Here is a 23,759-nt window from a genome sequence, read left to right as displayed (position 1 = left end):
TTGGGAAAGTACAAAATTATACTGGAACTGAAAAGAAAGTTCTCTTAAAAATTATAATTGAAAGTGTCCTCTTTAAGTGGCCTTGTGTCTCTTCATGTCTAATTTCTACCAATTACTTTGGCTCTTGGGAGAATTATAGGGTTTCTAGAAAGAGCTTTCATAATTAAAAGAAATACACAGGGGGTGGTTGCCTACGGGGGTGTGCCCTAGAAAATGCTCGCACACGAGGCTGGGGTTCAGCCCTGGAGCGTGCTGATTGTTGGAATCACACGTGGGGAAGAAAAGTAACACTGGGCGTAGCAGTGATTGACATGTGTTACGGTGGTGGAGAGAAACCACAGCAGCTGGTTTATTCCCAGACAGTGGAAATTGAGGAAGGTGAATTTGAAGTTCTTTTCTTAAATGAGAACAGGGAATACGAAGGTGTCTGTTTCACATGGGGGTCGTTATTTTAGATTCAGTCATAAACAGGGCCCCCACTCTGGGCTCGCAGCTGCCCCTCATTGTTGGCGTGGTATCAGCCTTCATCAGTTTTCTCAAGCTTCCCGAGGTGTTTGGAGGACTTGATTAGCTCTCCTGGGCTGCCACTGTACCCCCCAAGGAGCTGTCCAGCATCACCGAGGACTACCTTAATTTATTCCTCCTATTTCCCATCTCACACTGGAGTGACACCCTTTTCTGGTGTGTTGAAGTATCAGGATTCACTGTTAATTATTGTGTTTGCACTTTCCAATCTAATATGCTGGTGTAAAAGCCACATTCTCTTGGGGGAAGAGAATTTTTTTCACTCCACACCCGTAATGGCTTGCCTAGTTACTCTTATTCTCCACCTCCAAAGTGCCGGCCTTTGTCCCAGTGGAGAGAGCCAGAGAGACAGACATGCATGGTTCCCTGAAAGCTCATCCCCCGCCGCCCCCCACCCCGTTTTATAGCTGTCCTTGATGCCTGTGTCTTTCCCCATGTTTTATTTTTTATTTATTTATTTTTGTCTCCTCTGAGAGAGAGAGAATTAGCATACTAGTGATTTCCAGTCTTTCCCCAATAGCTTAGAATGGCAGAGAATAGCGAGCAGGTACCAAAACGCAGAAGCACAAGGCACGACATTTTTTTTGAAATTTCCTGTTGATCTTATGCAAATTCCACAGGACCATGAAATGTCTGTATTTGTTTAAAATAAAATAAATAAGGGCCTCTTCCTCCCACAGTCCACGCAATCTTTCAGTAACAATGGAGGATTTATTCTGTGGCATTACAGGTGGGCTGTAGGGATTCCTGCCACTATTTTGAGGGCCTTGTGCACACAGTGTAGGTAATTTAGTTGCAAATACTTTTACTGAAGTGTTAGATTTTTGTATTTTTATGCCTATTGCATATTAAATTTAGGAACTCAGATTGCCTTACTTTAAATATTCCTGGCAGTCTTTTTTGTCTTCTCTCTTCTTTGTCAATCAGACTTAGATTAGATTGTGTGTGTTTTTCAAGCTGAGAAAGGCATGGGCATTACCAGTGTTGGGTCCTGGAAAAGACTAGTACAAACTTAATCTTACAGGTTTCTCTATGAATGCAGCAGCAGGGGACAAATAACTTTCAGACCCATATAAATACATTATCAGTGATTTCAGTGTTCTTAGGAATTTGATATAATGATTATCTTTATGTCTATCTAACTGTCTTCTATAATTTTTAAGTGGCTGAAAGATGGAACCATTTTACAAAGAGGTAAATGCCATAAATACGATTTAGTGGAGTACATCATTTCATTTGCCTCCCATTCATCAACCACGAGTTGGAACTGGAAAATGGCTCCAAAGGCTTTAAAAACCAAATTAGTAACTTGTATTCATACAACACCTGTTTCTGAGGATCTGAGAGCACTTTTGCTTCACTTCTGTGTGTTAAGTCTTGTAATTTATTCTCACTGTGTCCTCATGATGGTTGTTTTTGTTGTTAATATTTGTTGAAAACATTATCATGTGTTCAGTGGAGGTTTCAGACTTAATTCTGTTTTGTAGTTGAAAGGTGCCATTTTCTTGCCTTACCCCCCACTTCCCACTTCATACCACAGGAAATCTAGCCTGAAGAACTTACTAATGAAGCACCTGAGTGGCTCAGTTGGTTTAGCGTCTGCCTTTGGCTCAGGTCATGATCTCCCAGGGTCCTGGGATCCAGCCCCATGTCAGGCTCCTTGCTCATTGGGGAATCTGCTTCTCCATCCATTCCTACCTCTGCTCACGCTCTGTCTCTCAAATAAAAAAATGAAATCTTTTGTTTAAAAAGAAGATAATTATTAATGACTCCTTTAGTATTGAAGTGTAGGCAGGGTGAGTGGGACTGTGTGGTGGGTATGGGGCTTAAGTTCTATCTTGAGGCTCATGGCACAGAAATATATCATCTTTCAGCTCAGGAGCCCTGGAATTACAGAAGGGCCTTCAGAGAATTCCCAGATCCTCTGGGCTTTGCAGGGTCTCCAGTCCCCACTGCTAGGTTCTGGAACCAGAGGTGTGGTTATCCCCAAACTTGTTTTAGGGCACTTTGATACTGCAAAGCATTTGGAGCACCCCAGTTGACTCCTTTTGGGAGGCTGACTGGGTCTTGTCAGTTTCTGCACTAAAAAGTTCTATTCCAATGGTTCTGAGGTGCTTAGTGCATTATTTTTCCTCTACCTATAACAACACCCCCCGCAATAAAAACCTAAAATATATTTATTAGGTGTCTGTGTCTTCTAAGGTAGTAGCCTTTGTTAGAATGAAATGAGCACAGTCTCTGCTCTGGGGGGGGTTATAACATACCCAACTTGTTGAAGTTTTTATTTTCAGACTTCTATAAAGTCCCCAAAATGGCTCTGGGAAGCAACCTGGATCTTAATGGGAATAAAAGGCCCACTTTTCTTGTGAAGAATATTTATATGTTGCAGGCATTTCATAATAGGTTTCAATATTTATGGCACCAGCCGTAACAGCTCCCATCTATTTGTGGTTGTGTCTGGCCAGCGTTCCCACTCGTTGCTTCATAACGTACATTATCTTTACTCCTGAAAGCAAGATGAAAAAGATGAGACCCAGAACGGTCACTTACCCAGAGTCATGCTTTTGCTAATTGGAGAAGCCAGGATTTACATCAGGATCTGTCTACTACTAATACTGTTCCTTTCTCATTTTTTAACCATTAGGGTTAGGGGTAAGAGTAGGGTAGGAGTTCTCTGCCTATATAGTGTCTCAACTCTTGCCAGTTTGGGCTGGAATTGTCCTGCACACTGTGGGATATCAGGCAGCACTCCGGTGCGCTACCCACCAGGTGCCAGTAGCAAACAGCACCACCGCTGCCCCTGGCCCTACAGTTAATGACAGTTAGAATGTCTCTAGATAGTACCAATGTCCCTTGACAGGCAAAACTCCTCCCAGTTGACTGGGCTAGTGTTAGGGTGTGCAGTAGGGATCCACCTTCATTTTCTTCCAAATAGCTGTCTTTATCAACAGTGTTTATTGCATTCTCCTGATTTTTATGATGGAATGAAATGGCACCTGTATCATCATTTGGATTTCTGTATATGCCCTAGTTAGTGCCCAATTCTTTATTATTCCTGTGATCACTTTATTGATTTTTGTGCTATCCCATGCTATTTTGATTATAATAAGTTTGTTGCATATATTAATATCTATTAAGACACTGTTCTTTGTTTTCAAGATCTTAACAACTTTTTTTTTTTTTAAGATTTTATTTATTTATTTGTCAGAGAGAGAGAGGGAGAGCGAGCACAGGCAGACAGAGAGGCAGGCAGAGGCAGAGGGAGAAGCAGGCTCCCACTCGATCCCAGGACGCCGGGATCATGACCTGAGCCGAAGGCAGCCGCCCAACCAACTGAGCCACCCAGGCGTCCCAAGATCTTAACAACTTTTGCGGGTTGCTTTTTCCATATAGACTCCGAAGTTATTTTCTCTGATTCCCAGTAAATTCTGTTGAAATTGTAATTACATTTTCATAATTATTTGAAGAGAGTTTCCACCATGTGTTTTCAAGAACATAGAGTTTGCTATTATTGTTGAAAGTAAAGTTTTATTTTAGAGATTTGTGATCATTCTGAAACTTCTATGCATTTATCTAAGCCAGTATTACCAAAGGGAGGTACATACCCATGTTGAAATAGTACTGAGCTTCTGTGTATATTTATTTATGTTGACAAATTAGGAGAGAAATTGTGCATTACTAATATTGAGCATTCAGTTTGAAGGTGATGCCCTGGCTGGGTGCAGAGGTCAGGGGTCACCTGTCTATACGAGACAGGAGGGCTCCTGAGAGACTGGGTTCAGAGGAAGGCTTTCTTTTGAAAACTCAGTGAAGTGGATTTGTGAATTATTTCTAGTAGCTTAACCCTCACGAAATATACACATGACTTTAAAAATTCCTGTTATGTAGTTGAGGATTGAGGAAAATACCCCAGTAATGGGAACATAAAATCCTTCTGTCTTTGTCTCTTTCTTCCCTCTCTCTTTCCCTGTCTGTCTCTTCTCTTCCTCACACACACACTTAGACTCACACACAGAAAAATGACCACACTAACTCCTCTATCACTGTTTGTTGGAGCTTTCCTAGTGAGATTAAAAAAACACAAAACAACAAAACCAAACAAAAAATGCAATGCCTACCTATTCAGATCTGCGAGAGGATAGCCAAAGATATTTGGACGCATCAAGAAGCCATTTTGAAATGTGGGTTAACTTCCACTGTTGTTAACAATGAATCTCATTTCAAGTGTATATTAAGTCTTGAAATATTAACTATTCATAATATGAACTTACTGTAATTATAATTTTAAAATATTGCTTATTTCAGTTGCTTCTCATCTTTTTAAAATTTATTTTGTATGTATTTTATATGACAAAAATGTAAGATATTGATACAGTGGTAGTCAGGAGTTTTTACAGACCTAGTAGGCGATCAAAAAATTTGGAGACGACTGATTCATGAAACTTCTGGGTCACTTGGATGGTTCCTGAAGCAGTTAGAGTTTTGCTACTCAAAGTGTAGTCTGTGCACCAACAGCACTGGCGTCACCTGGGAGCTCCTTGGAAATGCAGATTCCCAGGCTGCACCCAGATCAGCTGAATCGGAATCTTCATTTTAACCAGATCCCAATGATCTGTTTTCAAAAACCTGTTTTCACATTAAAGTGTGAGAACGTTAAACTGTCCTTTCCTCTTAGCCACGTGTAGCAATGTAAATGTAAATTCATTTAAGTTAAAATTAAAAATTCAGTTCCTCATGGGCACTAGCCACATTTTAGGTGCTTGGTAGCAACATATGGCTAGTGGCTACTGTATCTGTACTGTATTGGACAGTACAGATAGAGAACATCTCCATCATATAATTCATTTCAAGGGTATAGGTAGGTAGATCGAGAAAAGGAAACAATGAATGAACTTTAATTTGGAACATGTGCATTGAATGTAAGCAGAGAAGGGACTTCCTGTCACTCAACTGGACAGAGCCTGTGAGAGAATCCTAGAGAGCATTCATCCAGGGTTCAATTACTTACTGTTAGTTCTGTTCGCAGATAATGTGATTTCTGAAGTACTATCAGGCAGACCTGCTTTTTACTCGGTGTTAGGTTTGTGATAAAATATTATTTGTGCATTAATACTAATATTAGTCCTTTTGGCATCTTTCAGGGTAAGTTAGGAACCTTACAGGATCCCAGAGAAAGCAGGACCCTGCCCCAGATCCCATTCCTTGGGGTTTTTCTCTTTTCTGTAGTCCAGCCTGGTGGGCATTGAAATTCTTTGACGCTGTGTTATACAGGGACCGCAGGGGTAAGGCCTGTTTGTTTTCCCATCGCTTTTAAGATTAATGGTGAACTCCTTGGGGTTGCACAGTCCCTGACGGTTTATCTACCAGACAGCTGGCTCTGACTGTAAGCAGTGAGACAGGATGTGGCAAGATTTCTCTAGAATAAACAGCAGCACTGCAGTACTGGGTAGTGAGATGCCCACAATGACTGGCACGCACTTGGCAGAGCGCAGCTTCCTAAGAGAGTGTGTGGTTAGGGTATCATTTGCACAGTTCTCCAACCCCCATCATTTCCCAAATATTCCTGGTGATATCAAACCCTTATCAACAGAAGTGGTGAATGTCTGTTGGTGAAAGAGGAAGAGAAAATCATAAGAAAAGGCAGTGACCCATCTATGAATTCATTCTTCTCCTTTCTACTTCTTACTTCAGAATTCCCCTGATAAACTGTAGAGTTAGGTCCTTTATTTAATAATTTGCTAGGATTTGTTTACTTGGATTTTTTTTCCCCCTAAGCATTTCTTAAACTTCACTAATAGGGGATGTTTTTGACTCCAGCAGCTTCATTTTTTAAAAATTTTTTTATTTTTTTTTGTAGATTTGTTTTATTTCGCAAGGGGAAGGAGTCATAAAATGATCGAAAGTCTTTTCCCCATTGTTCTGAGAGCATCTTTGGGGAGCAGCATTTACTCCCTTCCCCATCTTACCCCAAATCCCACCAGTTGCAGAGATGGGAAATACCTAAACTCTCTCTCCCATCCGTCCAGTCCCTCCACAAAACCTTAGCTAATTACTGCTCTCCAAAGACATTCTTTGCCTCTTCTTCCATCCTACACAATGCCACATGCCTCATCTTCCTCAAGTCTGTATTTTAGTGTCTTCTCTTATCTAAGACCATCCATGGCTCCCCTTTCCCTCAGAATGAAGTCCCATCCTGCAGGGGCACACCCCACCCTTTCTTTCTGTCCACGGTTCTCACTTCTTTCCTGCCCACTGTAGACACATCACAGGTCCATCCTAATAGCAGATTCATCCAAACGTTCGCCGGGCTCTTGTGTACCGGTCCTGCCGATTCTGATAGCCGGTCCTCACCTTTTACCAAACTTGACCATTTATTATTTCCATCCTGTAACTCATGGCTTTTTCTGTCTCTATCCTTACTAATCTCTGTTCTCAGTGCCTGGAATAGCCTTTTATCCACTGTCCCATGACTAATTTCCATTCAGCTTTAGGCTCAGCTGACACACTTCTTGCTTTTTAAAAGATTTCCTGATCCCTGACACTGAAAGTAACTGAACTCCCATAACGCTTCTCTTTTTATAGGGTTTGCATACAGTAGATAGCACTTGGATAGTTAGATGGCCATCTTGAAGGTGGGATCTAACATAGTACCTGACATGTATGTGGTCAGTGGTCAAGAAGGTGCTAAACAGATGAATGAAGACATAGACCTTTTTATTGTCATGAGTTTTACGTTAGTTAATGAAACTAGAAAATGCCTTTTTTTTCTTTCCTTGACAAAACTTCAGATCTGTAGTTCATATTCCTCTCTCCTACTACTTAGAAGAAAAAAAAAAAGCTATTCTGATTATTCTACTTGAACTTGTTATTGCCTTGGGGGAAATATCTTAAAAATCCTTCCTGTTTCCCAGACATAGAGAATTTGTTTCTGTCAACTGACATTCAGTATTTTTTTTTTTTTTTCTGTTTGGAGAAGTGCCTAGTAATCTAAGTTGGAGTTTACCACCATTTCTTTCTGATTATTCCTAAGTGAAGCAAAAATAGTTCTATTGATGAACTGCACATCCTCTCCTTTCTTTTCACAACTCAAGTTCAAACTGGGCCTGGTGTCCTGGGAAAGAGGAGATTTTGTTTAAACTCATGGTCTTTGAAGTTGTGGAAGGGGTTTATGAGTTGAAGAGAGATCTGTTACATGTTTATTATTTAAAAGTAGTGTGTATGGTAGTATTTATTCACATGTTTATTTTTTTAAAGTATCATTTATAGTAGTTTTTTGACAGGCATTTATTTTTTAGTAGACTGATTTCAGATCTGCTAGTGAAACCAAAATGGGTTTTAAATTAACTACTTGGCAGTTTGTCGGTATAATTTGAGGATTAACCCTCTTGCCTGTGTTAATTTTGAATATTTAAAGTACTCATAGACAGTAGGGTCTTTGCTAGCAAACATGTTCTTTCAAAGGCTTATTTAGCCCAGGGTTATGTCCCAGCCACTGAGGAACTGGCACTGGCCATGATCATGGGTTATCCGGGAGCACAGAGGGGAAGAATCTGCTGAGTCATTACAAGGCATGAACTATCTGGGTTGAGTTTATGGGTTGGCTATTCTGATTGTAATTCACTTAGATAATCTCCTCACTCTTATCTCTTCCCTGAGATCCAGCCTTCTGTCACTTACAAGGTAGCTGCTGCTGCTGCTCCTTCTTTTTTTTTAAACATATAATGTATTATTAATTTCAGGGGTACAGTTCTGTGATTCATCAGTCTTACACAATCCACATGGGAGCTTTGTGTGTATGTAGCCAAGAGGCCAGAAACTGGTGGCTGGGAGGTCAAATTCAATCCCAAGAGGTTGGCCAACATAGCAAAAAACATTGTCTAGAGCCAAAATTTTGACAGTTATGGCTGACATAAACACACGATTTAATGAATTCTTTAAAAACAAAAACAAAAACAAAAACTAGAAGTTTTGGCCATCCTGGCCTGGAATCGCTAGCAATGGCTGGGATGTAAACTGCCCAGGTTGCCAAGGTTTCCACTATTGCCACTGTCTCCCCGACACTGTAGTGATGTGGCATCTACTATTGAACATCGCTCCTACACTGTGACTTTTCTCATGATGGAGGCAGGTTTTCTCCCAACTGCATTGCTTTCAGGAACGGCATTGCAAGAGGGCATCTGATAGGATTCGTGTTCGAATGAAAAGCAGAGAGAGCATATTTCTCCGCGAACATGAAGACCATGCCTGTATCTCTTATATGAGAACAGAGTGTCTAGATTATGTATTTTGGTCAAAAAATAATCTTCTTCCACTCACTGCCTGTGGGTCTTAGAGTTTGCATCCCTGGTGTGACGTTCTGAACCTCTGGCCCCCTGGGGAGTGACTATATAACCCTTGGCAGACATGATTGTTGTAATGAGCCCAGCTCTGATTTACACTGTTTTTACACTGTTTTTATGACAGTTCATTTTTGTGTGTGATTAATGAGGTCACCACGACACAGAATAGGTGGTCTTCTCTTATGATCTTAAACAGCTCCGACATCTGTGGCCAGTTACACTGACATCTAAGGTACTTCAGTCTAGGGGCTCTTTGCTCTCCTGCCCTACAATTAAGAGAGGTTTGTGCACAAATGCTCAGTGTCTAAATCTCCTTTTATGTGTTTGTTGTACAAGCATTATTATTATTTTTTATTTTTTTAGTAGGCTCCATGCCCAGCTCCAAGCCCAATGCAGGGCTTGAACTCACAAAAGATCAAGAACTTGATCTTGAGATCAATACCTGAGTTGAGATCAGGAGGCAAATGCTCAACTGAGTGAGCCACCCAGGCACCCCTGGGTTTCATTTAAATTTCATTTAAAATTTTCTATTCAGTTTTGGCCCGTTTATAAAAAGTCAAATAAGTGAGGGCTGTTTAGGATGATGAGAAAGTTTTGGAAATAGTGGAACAGTTGTCTGGCCTTATGAATGTGCTTAATGACATTGAATGAACACTTAAAAATGGTTAAAAATGGTTAAAATGGTAAATGTTCTATTAAGTGTGTTTTAACCACAATAAAAAAAGTAAAAAGAAGTGAGGAGACAAGAAGTTGGATATACTTTTGAGTTTTTCTGACCAAAAGAGGCATAGAGAAAGGTTCTCATTCTTATTTTATATTTCCTCAATCTCTGGTCTTTTTTTTTTTCTTTTTTTGAAGTTTTCTTTTCTTCTGAGGTTATAGGATTCTATATTATTGGTCTCTACAAGTCATTCTCTCTGTTTTCTCTTTCCATGGACTTGTTCAGTTCTTGCCCAGGGAAAATCTGGACAGTAACAGATACAACATACCCAGCCTGGTCTGTGGTTCTTCACTCTGACCACACATTAGAATCACCCATGAGTTTCCAAAGCCCCTTTGCCCAGGCTATACCTAAAACCAATCAATCAAAATTTATGAGAGCTCCCCAAGTGCTTCCAAAGGTGAATGCAACCAGGGCTAAGGATGCCTGCCCTGTGGGAAGCCCTGTCTGATTCACAGAGCCCAAGGTTTCTCATTAGATTGTTCCAGTGCCTGAAGTTGGGGCACATCAAAAGCCACTTTCCTTTTGTCCTCCAGATTCAGTTATTTTAGAAATTGCAGTGATGTGATTTGAGGGGTCTCTGATAGGAAGAGTATAGTCAGGCAGGGGTGGAGGGATGGATAGTTTTGTCTAGAGACACTGACTCAGAGAATAAATATTACCGAGTCAAAACAGGAAATACATATATCCCAGAAAAGTAGAATGCCCTTCTTGCTTTTTTAAAAATAAATTTTATTTTGGAATAATTTTATATTTAACATAAAAGTTAGCAAAAATTACAAAGAATTCCCTTATGTCCTTCATCGAGTTTGTCCAAGCATTAGTTCTGATGTTACCATGGTAACTTTGTCACAACTAAGACATTGACACTGGTACATTACTGTTCAGTAAATTGTGGATTTTATTTGGATTGCACCAGTTTTTTTTATTAATGTCCTCTTTTAGTGATGGGACCCAGTCCAGGGTACCACACTACATTTAGTTGTCATGTTGTGGTGGCTTTTTAAAACTTAACTGCACTGTGAAGCCTTAGCTACTTCTCCAGCATCCTAAGCAGTCAGGACCTCCATGTTTATGTGCCTTGTTACCACTATGTCATTATGTTAAGAATTTGAATTTGTTTTGTCTTATGTATTCTTGGCTTTCAGCACATCACATCTCAAGAGTATCCTTTTTTCCTCTTCCTTTCAGAAAAACCCTTTGGAGTGGAAATAAACCCCCCTCAGCTCTCCAATTGGTAAACTGAGGAGAAGATTATGAGTCTGTTAATTGAAGAAGTTGACAGGGTGGCCTATACCTTTGCCCCTTGACATGCTTCCTGCCTTTTACTTTCAGGACAGACTGCATGTTCTGGTTTTCTTCCTTCCTCCCTGATTTTTCCTTCTCCTTTGGGATTTCTTCTCTTTTCTCCCAATGTCTTCTTCATGGTGGATGGTCCCAAGGGTCAGTCCTTGACTCTTCTCTCTCTACATTAATTGAAATCTCACCCAGTTTTTTGCTTTAATACCATCTAAAAGCTGATGGCTCTCAAATTCATATCTTCAGCTCCTCTCCTGAAATCCAGATTGGACTATGTATTAAACTTTCTACCCAGACATCTCTAATTAAAGGTCTGCTGTGTAAGTCAAATTCAACACTTCTGAAACTGAATTATTGACTTTCTCCCAAAACTGCGCCACCCACAACTTTCCCCATTATAATTGTGGCAACTCCATCCAATCTACCAGTGGCCAGGACAAAAATTCTCAGTCATCCTCATCTGCTTTCTTCCTTCTAGACCCCATGAGGAAGTCTTGAAGTTTCCACCTTGAAAATATATCCAGAATCCAGACTTTATGACTGCTGTTACACTGCTAAAAACCCACTTTGAGCCATCATCATCTCCCTGCTGGACCACTGAGTTAGTCTCTTAGCTGCCTCCTTTAGCCGGAGGGAGCCTTGTAAAATAAACCAGATCTTGTTACTTCTCTGTTCAACAGTCTCCAACTTCCCAGTTGGAGTCTCCAGGCTTCCTAGTGACTTTTCAGCCTTGTCTTCTCTTCCTCCTCTGCCCTTTACCTCAGGGCCTCTTTGTATTATCTTGCCTAGGACCTTTGCACTGGCTATTCCCTCTGCCTGGAAGCTCTCATCCTAGATATCAGCTTGGCCAGCTCCTTCAGTTCCCATAGATCTTTGTTCTAAATGTCACCTTCCTGGTGAGGCCACCCAGACTACCCCATTAAAACGGCAGCTTCTAAGAGCACCTGGGTGGCTCAGTTGGTTGGGAAGCCGAATCTTGATTTTGGCTCAGGTCATGATCTCAGGGTCCTGGGATGGAGCCTTGCATCAAGCCCCGCATTGGGCTCCATGCTCAGCGGGGAGTCTGTTTGAGGTTTCTCTCTCCTTCTCTCCTCCTGCTCATCCTTTCTCTCTCCCTAAAATAAATAAATAAATCTTTAACAACAAAACTGCAGCTTCCCCTCAAACACTCCTCCTGATTCTCTTCACCTTGCTCTTTCTTTTTTCTTCTATACTTATCCCTGCTGAACATAATGTTATATGCTCATGCATGTTTATTTGTTTTTGCCTATCCACCTCCACTAGACTGTCAGCTCCAGGAGAGCAGAGATTTTTTCTGTTTTTCTATTGCTATATGCTAAAGAATAGTGCCTGGCACATAGTAGTAGTTATGGTCAGTATTTCTCAAATGAATAATTATGAACTATGAGGAGTGTTTGGAAAATAAAGATGCAATTATAGATGATAGTCACTAGGTCAGCAGTGGCTAATGTTTGCTGAGCCCAGATCTCTTGTCATGCCCTGTGCTAAGGACTTTACATGTTTTTGTCTTATTTAGTTTTTACAAGGATGCTAAGAGACAGCTGCTCATAATATTCCCATTTAGCAATGAAAGAAACCAAGACACCAAAAGTTTATAGAAATTGTCCAGAGTCACCTAGAGGTAGTTTAAATTCTCCAAAGTGAACTAGAGGTATATCATTGACCTCTAGTTCTCATTGATCCCCTTCTAGTTAACTTTAGCACCTGTAGCCTATAAATGGCAAATCTGGAGAAAATTATGGAATAGGCAATGGAGGGAGGAGGTGGAGCTTATGTCATTGTTAGCAGTACTCTTCTCAGAGTGCTTACATTTAATTTCAGAGTATTTGGTGTTAATTTCCAGATGAGGGAGGCTTTTGGTAGTTAATCCTGCATCTCCAGAATTTTTCTTTTTGCATAATCCTGCATCTCCCTCCTTTTTCTTTTTCTTTAAACCCAGATCTCTCTGTCCTTTCCAAAAGTGGAAGCCATCACAGCTTCATTCGAGGGCAAGTTTAGTGGTTTCTCATTTCTTTTTCCCAGAATAACACAAGGACATGACCTTCGGGGAAACATAAGTGGTGTTTCCCCTCTTTCGTAGGAGGGTGACAAATGCCTCCTCAGCTCAGAGTTTCATGCCAATGCTTCTTCCCTGGGGACTTGAATGACTGCAGAGTATCTATTCCCTCCTGAAGTGATCCCTTAGAGGGCTACCCCTGGCCCCTGAAGCCACTTCTGTTGGGTGTCTGCTTCTCTCTCCCAAGGTGGTCCTGACCCTCAGAGACAGGAAAACTCATCACCCGTCAGTGACTGCTCTGGTGTTCTTTTTTTTTTTTTTTTTTTTTAAGGTTTTATTTATTTATTTGCCAGGGAGAGAGAGAGAGAGAGAGAGAGAGAGAGAACAAGAGCAGAAGCAGGCAGAGTGGCAGGCAGAGGCAGAGAGAGAAGCAGGTTCCCTGCTGAGCAAGGAGCCTGATTCAGGACTCGATCCCAGGACCCTGCGATCATGACCTGAGCCAAAAGAAGCGGCTTAACCCACTGAGCCACCCATGTGTCCCCTCTCGGTGTTCTGAGTAGATCTGTGGGCCTGGGCCTAGCCATGGTCACCAGTGGGAAAACACGAACCTGCCTTGTCTTCCTGCTCAGCAACTGCTACTGTTTTTCTGTGCTCTGCAATAAGTTGCCACAAATTTAGTGTCAGAAAACAACATGCATTTATTACCCCACAGTTTCTGTAGCTCATCTGGGATCTTTGCATCTGGTCTCCATCAGGCTGCAGTGTAAGTGTTGGCTTGGGCTGTGATCTCAACACAGGCTCACCTGGGAAATAAATATCTGTTTTCACTGCTCCCTTAGGTTCTTTGCAGAATTCATCTCTTTGCAGTCATAATATTGAAATCCCTGTTTCTTGCCAACTGTTGACCAGGGGCTGACCACAGTTCCTTGCCACGTGGCCCTTTCATAATTTGGCAGCTTGCTTCTTCAAAGCCAGCAAGAAGAGTATGTGGCTCTAGTCTGCCAAAATGGAGCCTTACAGTGTTAACGCAATCCCAGGAGTGACAGCCCATCCTCTTTGCCGTATTCTGATGGGTTAGAAGTGAAGTACAAGTCCTACCCTCATTCAAGGGGAGGGTTTGTACAACGTCATGAACACCAGCAGGAGGAGAATATCGGGAGGAAGGGTCACCTTGGGTGTGTTCACCACAGCAGCCATATTTACTGTTGCTAAATTGTGGAGCTAATTCCTAAAGGCAAGGGAAGACTGATTAGTTGCTCATCTATTCCTTCAGCAGATATTGAATTTGCTTTGCCAAGACTATGGGTCAAGATGTGGTTTTTCATGTTTCATCTACAATATTTGTAATAATGCTTATTTTTATAGATATTTTGTGCTCCTTTCAGTTCAGATGTAACTGAGTAAATTATCTGATGAAATGAACCAGAGATGCCTTCCTTCCTGAAGTACTTCTTGTTCTAGCACCAAAGGTGGTAGTTACTAGATCCTATACCAAAGATTATTTCTTATGAATCTGGGTTGTAAGTTGCTTAAAGGCAGACTCCATTCACTTTATGAGTGTTTTACTGAGTGGATATGTTTTACTGAGTGATACTGAGTGTCGACTTATTTAAAATGCTCACTGGTTTTCAAGCTACTCATTTAAAATCTCAGTGGGTGTTTATAAATAACCTCTCACGGTCTGACATTTGTCTTCATGTGACAGAGAAGCTGGGATTTCATATCTTAGAACACCTCCTCCCACGCCTGTCTTCATCGTTTGAGACCTCACAAACACCCATGACAGCATGTCATGACCAAGTCTTTGAAAACTCTAAAATCTTTTGCTTTAGTTCCTCTTAATATGTGTTTTGTGTGGGGGTGGTAGGGGATGAGAATGTGAGGAAAAAACGAGAGCTAGGGTCTAGTCTGACAAAGTTTTAATGCAAGAAGGCTCAGGCACAGAACTAGTTTCTTCTTTTGGTGTTAGCTATTCCAATTTGACCAGTTTGGAATCAATTTATTCTTTTAGGTTTTGAAAGTATGTGCCTCAATCCCTACTCCTGAAAGGATGAATTAGGAGGGAAAATAAAATCAAGACACGCTATTGACGTTTGCTTACCCGATCACAATTGCATACCTGGGAAAAACCAAATCCTCTTTAAAATTTTTTCACTTTCAGATTTCACATAAATCATACCCAGAGGGTTAATGGTAATGTAAGTTGCTTTTAGTGATATATAAGAATCTTAGAAATTCATTTTTAAAATATAGCAAATATGCATATTCAGAAACCACTTATTTGGTAGGATACATGTGTATGAGTTCGGTGTGAAAGCGCCCACTTTAAGAATTTTCTGGCCACACCTGCTCTTACAGGGGCTGGCATGGGCCCCTCTTTGGTAGAGCTCCTCATAAGTGGGCCGAGAGAGCCCTGCTCACCCCTTGGCCAGTGGGGTGTGGCTGTGCTAGTGCTGGAAACCCCGGACAGAGCCCAGAATCCTGGTCCCTCAGTCCCGATCCCCGTGACTGGCTAGCCAAAGAGAGAGCATGCATGCTGTCATACACTTAACAGCAATCCATTTCCTCTTGCCTTATGCCTGGCTGGGTGGGCCAAGGAAACCTTCCATTTCGGATACTCGTGTGGCTTTCAGGAGTTCCTCATGCCCACATAAGCGTCATGTAGGAGTCCCTCAAAGGGAAATGGTGGGAGTTCCTTCTGGTGATCACTTCCTACTGGCTCTCCTGAATGCACAGAGTGTCCCATCATAGGCATGAGGACATGGTAGGAAAGAGGTACGCAGCTGCGCCACCTGTGTGGGGACACGGCTGGGCCATGCTGGTCGGCTCTGCACCGACCAGAACCCTGCAACTGTTTGCCACAAATGACCTTTATACCCACTCTTTCCCCAGGACTTCAGTTGCCTTATATTCTTTCTTTAATGCATCTTTAATTTGATGAATTTTGCCAGATTGCCTTCTGTAAGGGTTGAACCTTTTAAAAGTCTCTTTAAATTAATTTTAATTTCCTAAGTGCTATTAGAATATATTCTTTTCAGAAAAAGGGAAAAAAAATAGAGATATAGCCCCTAGATTCAGCTCCCATGCAGACCATCTCCATCCCCCAGAGGTAGGTGCTGTTAGTGGTTTGGTGTGTCTCTTTGTCTATGCCTTGTCAGATATTAACCCATGGGAAATAAACATTATAGGAGTATGTGCATGTTGTTTAATGGATAAGCTATACTGTCCTAAATTTCTATAATGATATGTTTTCCTTGATACTATGTATAGGTCTTTCCATGATGAGTATAATTAAGTAAAATGTATATATGTATATAAAATTTGAGTTTTATTATAAATTATTTTTCAGCAGTGCTTTTCGACATTTACTTTCAGGAAAGATTTTGGGGTTTCATTGACTACCCAACAATTCATATATATATGAATATATATAAAAATATATATCATAAATATATGATATATACATATAAATAGTGCAAAATCTCTATGTGTTTTTTTCCTCTCTTCAGATCTCAGAAAAGTGATCTTCACAATGAACGCTACATCTTGGAATTAGATCGCTGTTCCTCCTTAGACCACCTGACAGGCCAGAAACTCATCCCAGAGTTCATTAAGAAGGTGAGCCCTATGGTCAGGGGACAACTGACCAGGTTTGCAGTGCGAACTGGTGTGGGATGGCTTAGGGCAGTTCGGCCATACTCCACAGGCTGGGGTAGGAGCCAGGGACTCCTTGGACCTGGGTCTCTGAGCAGCCCCACAGGGGTGCAACCTCCTACTCCATACACACATGGCTCAGGCTGAAGATGACTCAGAAACAAGGTAGCTTCCCCCCTTCCCAGGCAGGCAGGACCCTGGACCTTATCCTTTAAGGCTGGATTGGCAGTAATGGCTGATAGGCCTGGGCCCACTGCTCAGACTCCCTTCAAACCTTCAAGGTGGTGTGACCCACACCCCCCCAGCCTAAATCCCACCTTCCACTTGTCCTGTGGGTCTTCATTGCCATGAGCCACCTTTCTTTCTAGTGCGAGAGCACCCTGGAGTCCTGGGGCCACTGGCATGAAATTATACCGGAGAAAATTGCCTGGTCGCAGGAGAATCATTCTCTGCCCAGTAATGTGTCTGGTTTTGAACTTCTCTTCTTGCCCTATGAGGTTTCCTGCCTCATTGCAGGGTTCACTTGAGTTTCAATACAAAATATACGGCCGAAGGAATGTCCTTGCCCAAACCGGGGCTAAGTTCATTCCTTAATGCTTTCCTTGTTTTCTCCCACCCACTCTTCCACAGTAATCGACAGTTCCCTATCCCATAGAGGGGATGATGCTTTGTTTGAGATCCAGTCTGTCCATTAGTGAACTCATTAATGAATAGTGTTGGCCATCAGCTTTGGGCCAGAACTAGTCCTTGACCCCTTGGTGCTTGGACACAAAGGATGAAACGCCTGTGCTCCCTGACCTCATGTCCTCATACCTAGAAGGCAGACCCGGGAGGAGGGAGGAGGCAGCAGGGCGGAAGGGGAGCAGACACCATGTGGCCTGGCTGTCAGGGAGGTCCCTCGTGCCAAGACAGAAAGAATGGATAAGGGTCCCCTGGTGATGGGGCTGCACAGGAAAGGTTGGGGAGACCTCCAAACAGAGGGAGCAGTATGTATGAGGGCCTGGTGCTAGAGCAACTGAGGGAAACCAAAAGATCAGAGAAGCTTTGGGGGAAGTAAGGGAGTGCAAGGGATAGGGGCCAGGGTAGGGGCCAGGATTCTGCTGTAAATGCAGGGGGTTGGGGGAGTGGTTTGCTGTTCAGAAGAGTGAAATAATAGTTTGTTTCTTTAAACAGCCAGTGACTCTTTTGTTGTTGGTTCTCTTCCTGTCTGCCTGCCTTCAACGTTGATTGAGTGTTCAGGCTCAACAAGGCCTTAGGAATAACCCCCCGCCCCGTGTATGGTTGGGGACTAAGACCAGGAGACTGGGTCAACATTCCTGATCATTTTACTGGGATAATGGAGACTCTTTCTGCTCTAGTGGAATTCAGATCATTACTTAAGAAAGGGGTGGGGGGTGTTGGAGAGTAGGGAAGGAAAAAATGAAACAAGATGGGATCAGGAGGGAGACAAACCATAAGAGAATAAGAGAGTCTTAATCTCACAAAACAAACTGAGGGTTGCTGGGGGGAGGGGAGTATGGAGACAGTGGTTGGGTTATGGACATTGGGGAGGGTATGTGCTATGGTGAGTGCTGTGAAGTGTGTGATGATGATGATTCACAGACCTGTACCTCTGGGACTAATAATACATTATATGTTAATAAAAATAATTAATTAAAAAAAAAGAAATGGGCGACATTTGGTCACACATGCATAAGCCGGACAATACAAGTGTTTGTATAAGTCACGTAGATGTCTACATAAAAAGGGGCCTCTTTTCTGGTGATGCAGATAAAATGCTCTAGTAGTGATATATATATCTAGTAGTGATATATTAAAGGTGGAACTTACCCCATGATCTGAGTACTGGGGAAAAAATCATTTTAGAAATAGGCTTGTAATCAAGAGTGAGATGCTTGGAATATTTAAGGGGTAGGTGGGTAAGGGGGGCACATGAGACTTTGTCCATACTATCAAGTGTGCTCTTTTAAAAACATATGATTTGAGGGCTGCCTGGATGATTCAGTCAGAGAGCAGCCAACTCTTGATTTCAGCTCAGGTCATGATATCATGCATCATGAGATTGAGCCCTGTGTTGGCTCCTTGCTCTGCGGAGAGCCTGCTTGGGATTCTCTCTCTCTATCCCTCCCCCTGCACCTGCGTGTTCTTGCTCTCTGTCTCATGAATAAATGAATAAATCTTTAAAAAAAAAAAAAACTAACAAAAACCCATATGACTTGGTGTTTTTGTCTTAAACAAACCAGATCACTGGCATGACTGTCCCATTACACTGTGCCTGTATCAGGTCTTAAGGAGAAAGCAGCCTGATTAGTGGTGTGTGTAGTGTTTATAGTGCAGGTAGACGTGTGTGTGTGTGTGTGTGTGTGTGTGTGAGAGAGAGAGAGAGAGAGAGAGAGAACACACATGTGTGCACATCAGTATCTAATAGTTCATTTAATTAGCTCATTCTGTGCTTCTGTAAGAATTGTGTTTTTAACACTTTGAAAATTATATACTTTAAAAAGCCCACTGGTGACATCCTGCTCCTGCAGTGCCCCTGGTTTTCCAACAACAAGCATTGGGTTCAGGCAGACTAGACAACTTGCACACTAGGAGATTTCTAACCCACAGTTGGTCTTCTTCTGTGTATCCCAGCATCTCTCCTGTCTGTTCCTTTAAATAGAGGGTTGGTTCATGGTCATGGTCAGCAGGCACAGGTAAGGTTTCCCGCCGATGGCTCGGGGTTGGTGAGATCGTCCCGCCATTTGTCCCTTCCTGTCCAGTGTGGCTGAGGGCCGGACCTTGGAAGGATCAAGCCAATGGGTCTGGGCCTCCTTCCCTCTGCTCCTCTTTGTTATTGGACAAGACTTCTCGAGAAGGCACCACTTCTGTGTGCAAAGAGCAGAGGGGAACCGAATATCCCTCTGTAAGATCAACAGCCTATTCCAGCTGATGGCAGAATTTACACATGTGTAAATTTTTCTGTCATCACACAGGTAGAAGACCCTGGGAGCTCCCTGGGAAGAAAAATACTAAAAACCACTTGTGTCTTTTCAGTAAATATTTAATGAATATCCTGGTCCCTATTTGTAGAGAGAGAGAGTGGTGACACTTGTTAATTGCCATTCACTTAGGCCAGGATGAAGCTGAGCCACCGGCGGCTACAGCTTACAGTCATTACTTTTTATCTGGGTCATTATTTTGTGTGAAATAATGGCTCCTGTTCCTATGACAAGCAGATCCATCTTACGATGAGATGGTAATTAACTCATTTTGTCATTGTACCATCACACAGGATAAGCTCATATTCTCTGCATATTAGAATTAAATTCAAAGTGATTAGATTTTTTTTTTCTTAAGAACAAGGGCCCGCTATTATTTTTCCACCGAATGTTTCAAATTAGCAGAACTTTTGGATAGAGAACATGGATGGTAGGAGGGAAAGGCGATTTCATTATTTTCCACAATTAGGAAAAATAAAATCATCTGTATCTGTGTCATGTAAAATTAGCCGAAGGTGCGGTAATTTTCAGGCCCTCTCCATCATGATTTTCTGCAGAGGGCGAAGGGAATTATATAAAGATGACTCTGTTCCTTTCAGTGCGGTCTGATGATTTCTCTGCACACTTTAGCTGCTCAAATTAAATCTGGGCTACCGCTTTTTGTTTTTCCCCTCTTGTTTCCTGCTGTGCTCCATCCAACCAGGCCTTTCTGTAAATTATTTATTATGGATGACAAAACATTTAAAAGGCAGATTTATGGGCAGACTCAGAGAGACTGTATGTTCCAAGTCCTGGAACCGAATGCTCCAGGGACAAAGAGTCTCGAGGCTCTTGGAGAGCCGAGGGGCCGTCTTTGCTCCTATGAGACAAAGATTTGGTCACCAGAGGTACTTCCGGAGCCTGTCTCACGTGGCTGGTGGATTTGTGGGGTACTTCTGGAGCCTGTCTCATGTGGCTGGTGGATTTGTGGGTCCCCTTGGAATTTCCTGTTCTTCACAGTTCCCAAGGAGATTGTAGAGACAGAATGATGTCATACAAAGAGCTTACATGTTCATCTTCGAATTCCTTTATGTTCTTTGGCGCTTCTTGGGAAAGTGCTCAAATGTTTGGAAAGCCCTTTGAAGATCTCAGAGTTGCACACATTTTCTGGTTTGTGTTTCAACTAATTTTGGTCAAGAGGCCTGACTGGTAGTGGTGTCTCCCTTCTAGACAGGAGGAAAGAGCTCTGAGAGGATGAGGGCTTTGCCCAGGGGCTGGGGCTGTTCAAGGATGCAGCCCAGGGAAGGTCTTTCTACAGGAGAGCCAGCAGTGGACGGCAGTGGGACTCAGTTGGAGCAGGAAGGTTCTGTGGCCAAGTGGGGAGGGTTTTAGAGAGGTGTGGTATAGAGTGAGGGCCCTGAAAAGCAAGGGGTGAGGCCAACTGTATTGCTCTTGGTAAAGATAAGAATGTGGAATGAAAGCTCAAGGCTGAGAGTCAAGTTCTGTTGGGCTGCAGTTTGAGATGAACAGAGGGAAGAGGAAGCCTGTTCTGGGCAGTGTTCTTTTGATGACTTGAAACAGCGCCCTACTCAAGGCAGCTCAGGCGGGGTACAGCAGGCGGGGTTTACTATAAAGATAGAGGAACTGGCTGGAGCCCCTGCAGCAGAATACAGGAGAGGGGAAGAGGGAGAGGAGGACTGACAAGGGGGCAGGGAGGAGGGGGAGGAGAAAAGGGAAAGAAAAGATTGGGCTCTCTGGCTGTATTATATGCTGCTGACCCATATTTAATTTTAAATTTTGAATTTTAAATGGAATTTCACTGCACCGAGGGAATTTCTCTGTGTGCCAGACACTATAGTCTTACCCCCCATCTCATCCCCTCTGAAGGCTTAGCCCCATTTTATAGGTGGAGAAACTGAGGCACAGAAAAGCTATGCAGTTGGCCCAGTTACAACTCTGAAAGGCAGATCTAAGGTCTGAAGCCAGCCTTTGTGAGCCAGAGGCCACGTTTGTGACCGTTGGGCCATGTTGCCTCTTCTGTGTGGTGCTCAGGGACTGAGGGGGGCTGTCCCAGTTGGAGGAGAGACCGAATGGGAGGCGGACAGGTGTAACTGGGTCCAGTACATGGAGACAGATTTAGAGCCTGGGTCTCTAGGCCTTGCTGCCCATCAGAGAGAGCCACACCCCCAGCCATTGTCCAGGTGAGACGTCAGGGTCTTTGCCCTCAAGCTCTCAGCTCTGGGCTCTGCCCCTTAGGTTCACACCCCTTTATGATGGAGTGGGGAGCACGGACCCACACGATCATCTTAGAACTAGGTCTGTCTAACATTGGATCCCAGAAACATTGGAATGTAGGCAGTTGAGGGAGATGAGGCTGACCCCTGCCTTGTCCTTTGGGGGCCACCTCATGGTCAGAAACTCAGTGGACAACTAGATGGTTGTCCTTTCAAAAACCAAATGGTGCTGCTTAAGTCTTGGCTGTAAGAAAAGAACTTGACAGATCTTTAAAATCTAAGCGGCTTCTTTTAATGAAATAGAATATCCTAAATCCTCAGGATTATGAAACTTTGCCTGTAGTATATAAATGACTCATCATTTGCTTTCTTTCTGATTGCTGAGCGTTAGGGCCTCGTTTCTACAAGTGTGGTGCAGGGAGTTTAATTTTAATTAGTGCAAGACAGGAGAAATACATTTTAAAAGCTTCCCTTACATCCCTACACCCCCACCTACCCCCAAGCCAAGCAAATTGTGCCATTTTAAAAAGGTGAATCTGTCAGGAGCAGGGGGGGAGTGAAGGCAGAATGGCGTGTAAATGATCATGTCCTCAGAGTGGAAGACAGAACTGGGGGGTGGGCGGGGAAGAGGCTGGGGTGACAAGTGAGGCATTGCTGGAGGAGAGGGCTATCCTGTTTGCTTTGGTCTCCAGAACTTAATAAACATTTGTCAAGGGAATGAAAAATTAAAAGAGAAATGCAGAGGAAGAATCATTAAGATTGTTTCATAGAAGGGGAGGGAGGACCCTAAAATGACACTCAGGTGACTGAAGTGTGAGGTAGGGTCACTTGTGAGGATGGGGAACACACAGCATGAGGAACCAGAAAGGTAACCAGGTTGATGATGGACTTGTTAGGACTGAAGAACTGGTAGTACACTCAGGGAACATTCTAGAAGACAGTTGTGGTTGTTGGGCTGGAGGACTCTAGGAATGGAGCTGGTGTCATATGAGGTACAGTCACAGAGGCCCACAGGATCAGTAGGCAGTGGCAGGTGATGACAGAGGGAAGGAGGTTCAGGTGTTCATCTGCGTGGCACAGGCCCATCTCAGAGGGGTAGCCACCACTCAGCATCGACTCACTGTTGCCTAGTGGAAATACCAAGCCAGCTGTATTTTGGTTGGCTAAACTTGCTCTACAGCAACTTTAGAGAAGTTGATAACGTTTTTATTTTCTTACTATGAAGTCCCTGGGTTTTTCACCATAAGCTAATCAAAAAGTTTAAAACTGTAAGAGCTAGGTCAGTGTTTCTCAAATTATCTGTGGTGAAGGACTAGTTTCTTTGTTTCTTTGATTTGTTTGTTTGTGTTTTTTTCCAGTCCATTAAGAAGTGATACTTTAGAAAATACAATTAAAATATGGTGGCAGTGTTGAAGAGCCAGAAGAGAGTCTACATGCTCACTCTGACTTCATGCACCTATCTGGTCATGGATTATTAACAGAAGGTTGGTGGAGCAGCAGTGAGCTGAGAACCACACGTTGAATAGCCACTGGTTGAGGTGGCAAAGCCTTGGATGGAGTCATGACCTAAGAACAATTGTGCTTTCAGAGGGGAGAGAGGAGAGCATTATGGCTAGAGTACTGGGGAGGACCCAGAGAAGGAGAAAAAGAAAGAACTTCTCTGAAGTAAGGGGGAAAAAGGAAGAACATGATGTCACAGAATCTGGGGTAAGAGAATAGTACAAAAGCAGGAAAGAGGTCGAGTCAGCACCCACTGGTTGGGTGACCCACCGGGTTTGGCCACCAGAAGCTATTGGTTAATCTTGCGAGAGCAGTTTTTAAGAGTAAAGAAGGCCTCCCTCCATGGGTTTAAGAGCCTATGAGTTTGGAAAGAGAGAAAGGAAGTGGTGGCTCAGGATACAGGTGGAGGAAGTTTTGTTTGCTGTCAGTGGGAGCTAAAAGCTACCAGTAGAGAGGAGAAAGTTAAAGTCAAGGTGAGTTTAAGGTGGAGACAGGCCCAGGTTGGGTCAG

At 42.8% G+C, this 23,759-nt stretch overlaps 1 protein-coding gene across 2 annotated transcripts in view; it reads left to right on the top strand.

Moving 5' to 3' along the window:
* Positions 1 to 23,759, top strand: part of RFTN1 (raftlin, lipid raft linker 1) — a 193,549-nt gene that overhangs the window by 87,761 nt on the left and 82,029 nt on the right. For both annotated transcript variants that reach the window (XM_044252513.1, XM_044252512.1), the window contains exon 4: positions 16,411 to 16,519. In XM_044252513.1, the coding sequence (XP_044108448.1) occupies positions 16,411 to 16,519 (109 nt within the window). The remainder of the gene's footprint in view (positions 1 to 16,410; positions 16,520 to 23,759) is intronic.

Source organism: Neovison vison, chromosome 6, assembly GCF_020171115.1.
Source record: "Neovison vison isolate M4711 chromosome 6, ASM_NN_V1, whole genome shotgun sequence".
Taxonomy (NCBI): domain Eukaryota; kingdom Metazoa; phylum Chordata; class Mammalia; order Carnivora; family Mustelidae; genus Neogale; species Neogale vison.
This window is presented reverse-complemented; position numbering and strand designations above follow the sequence as displayed.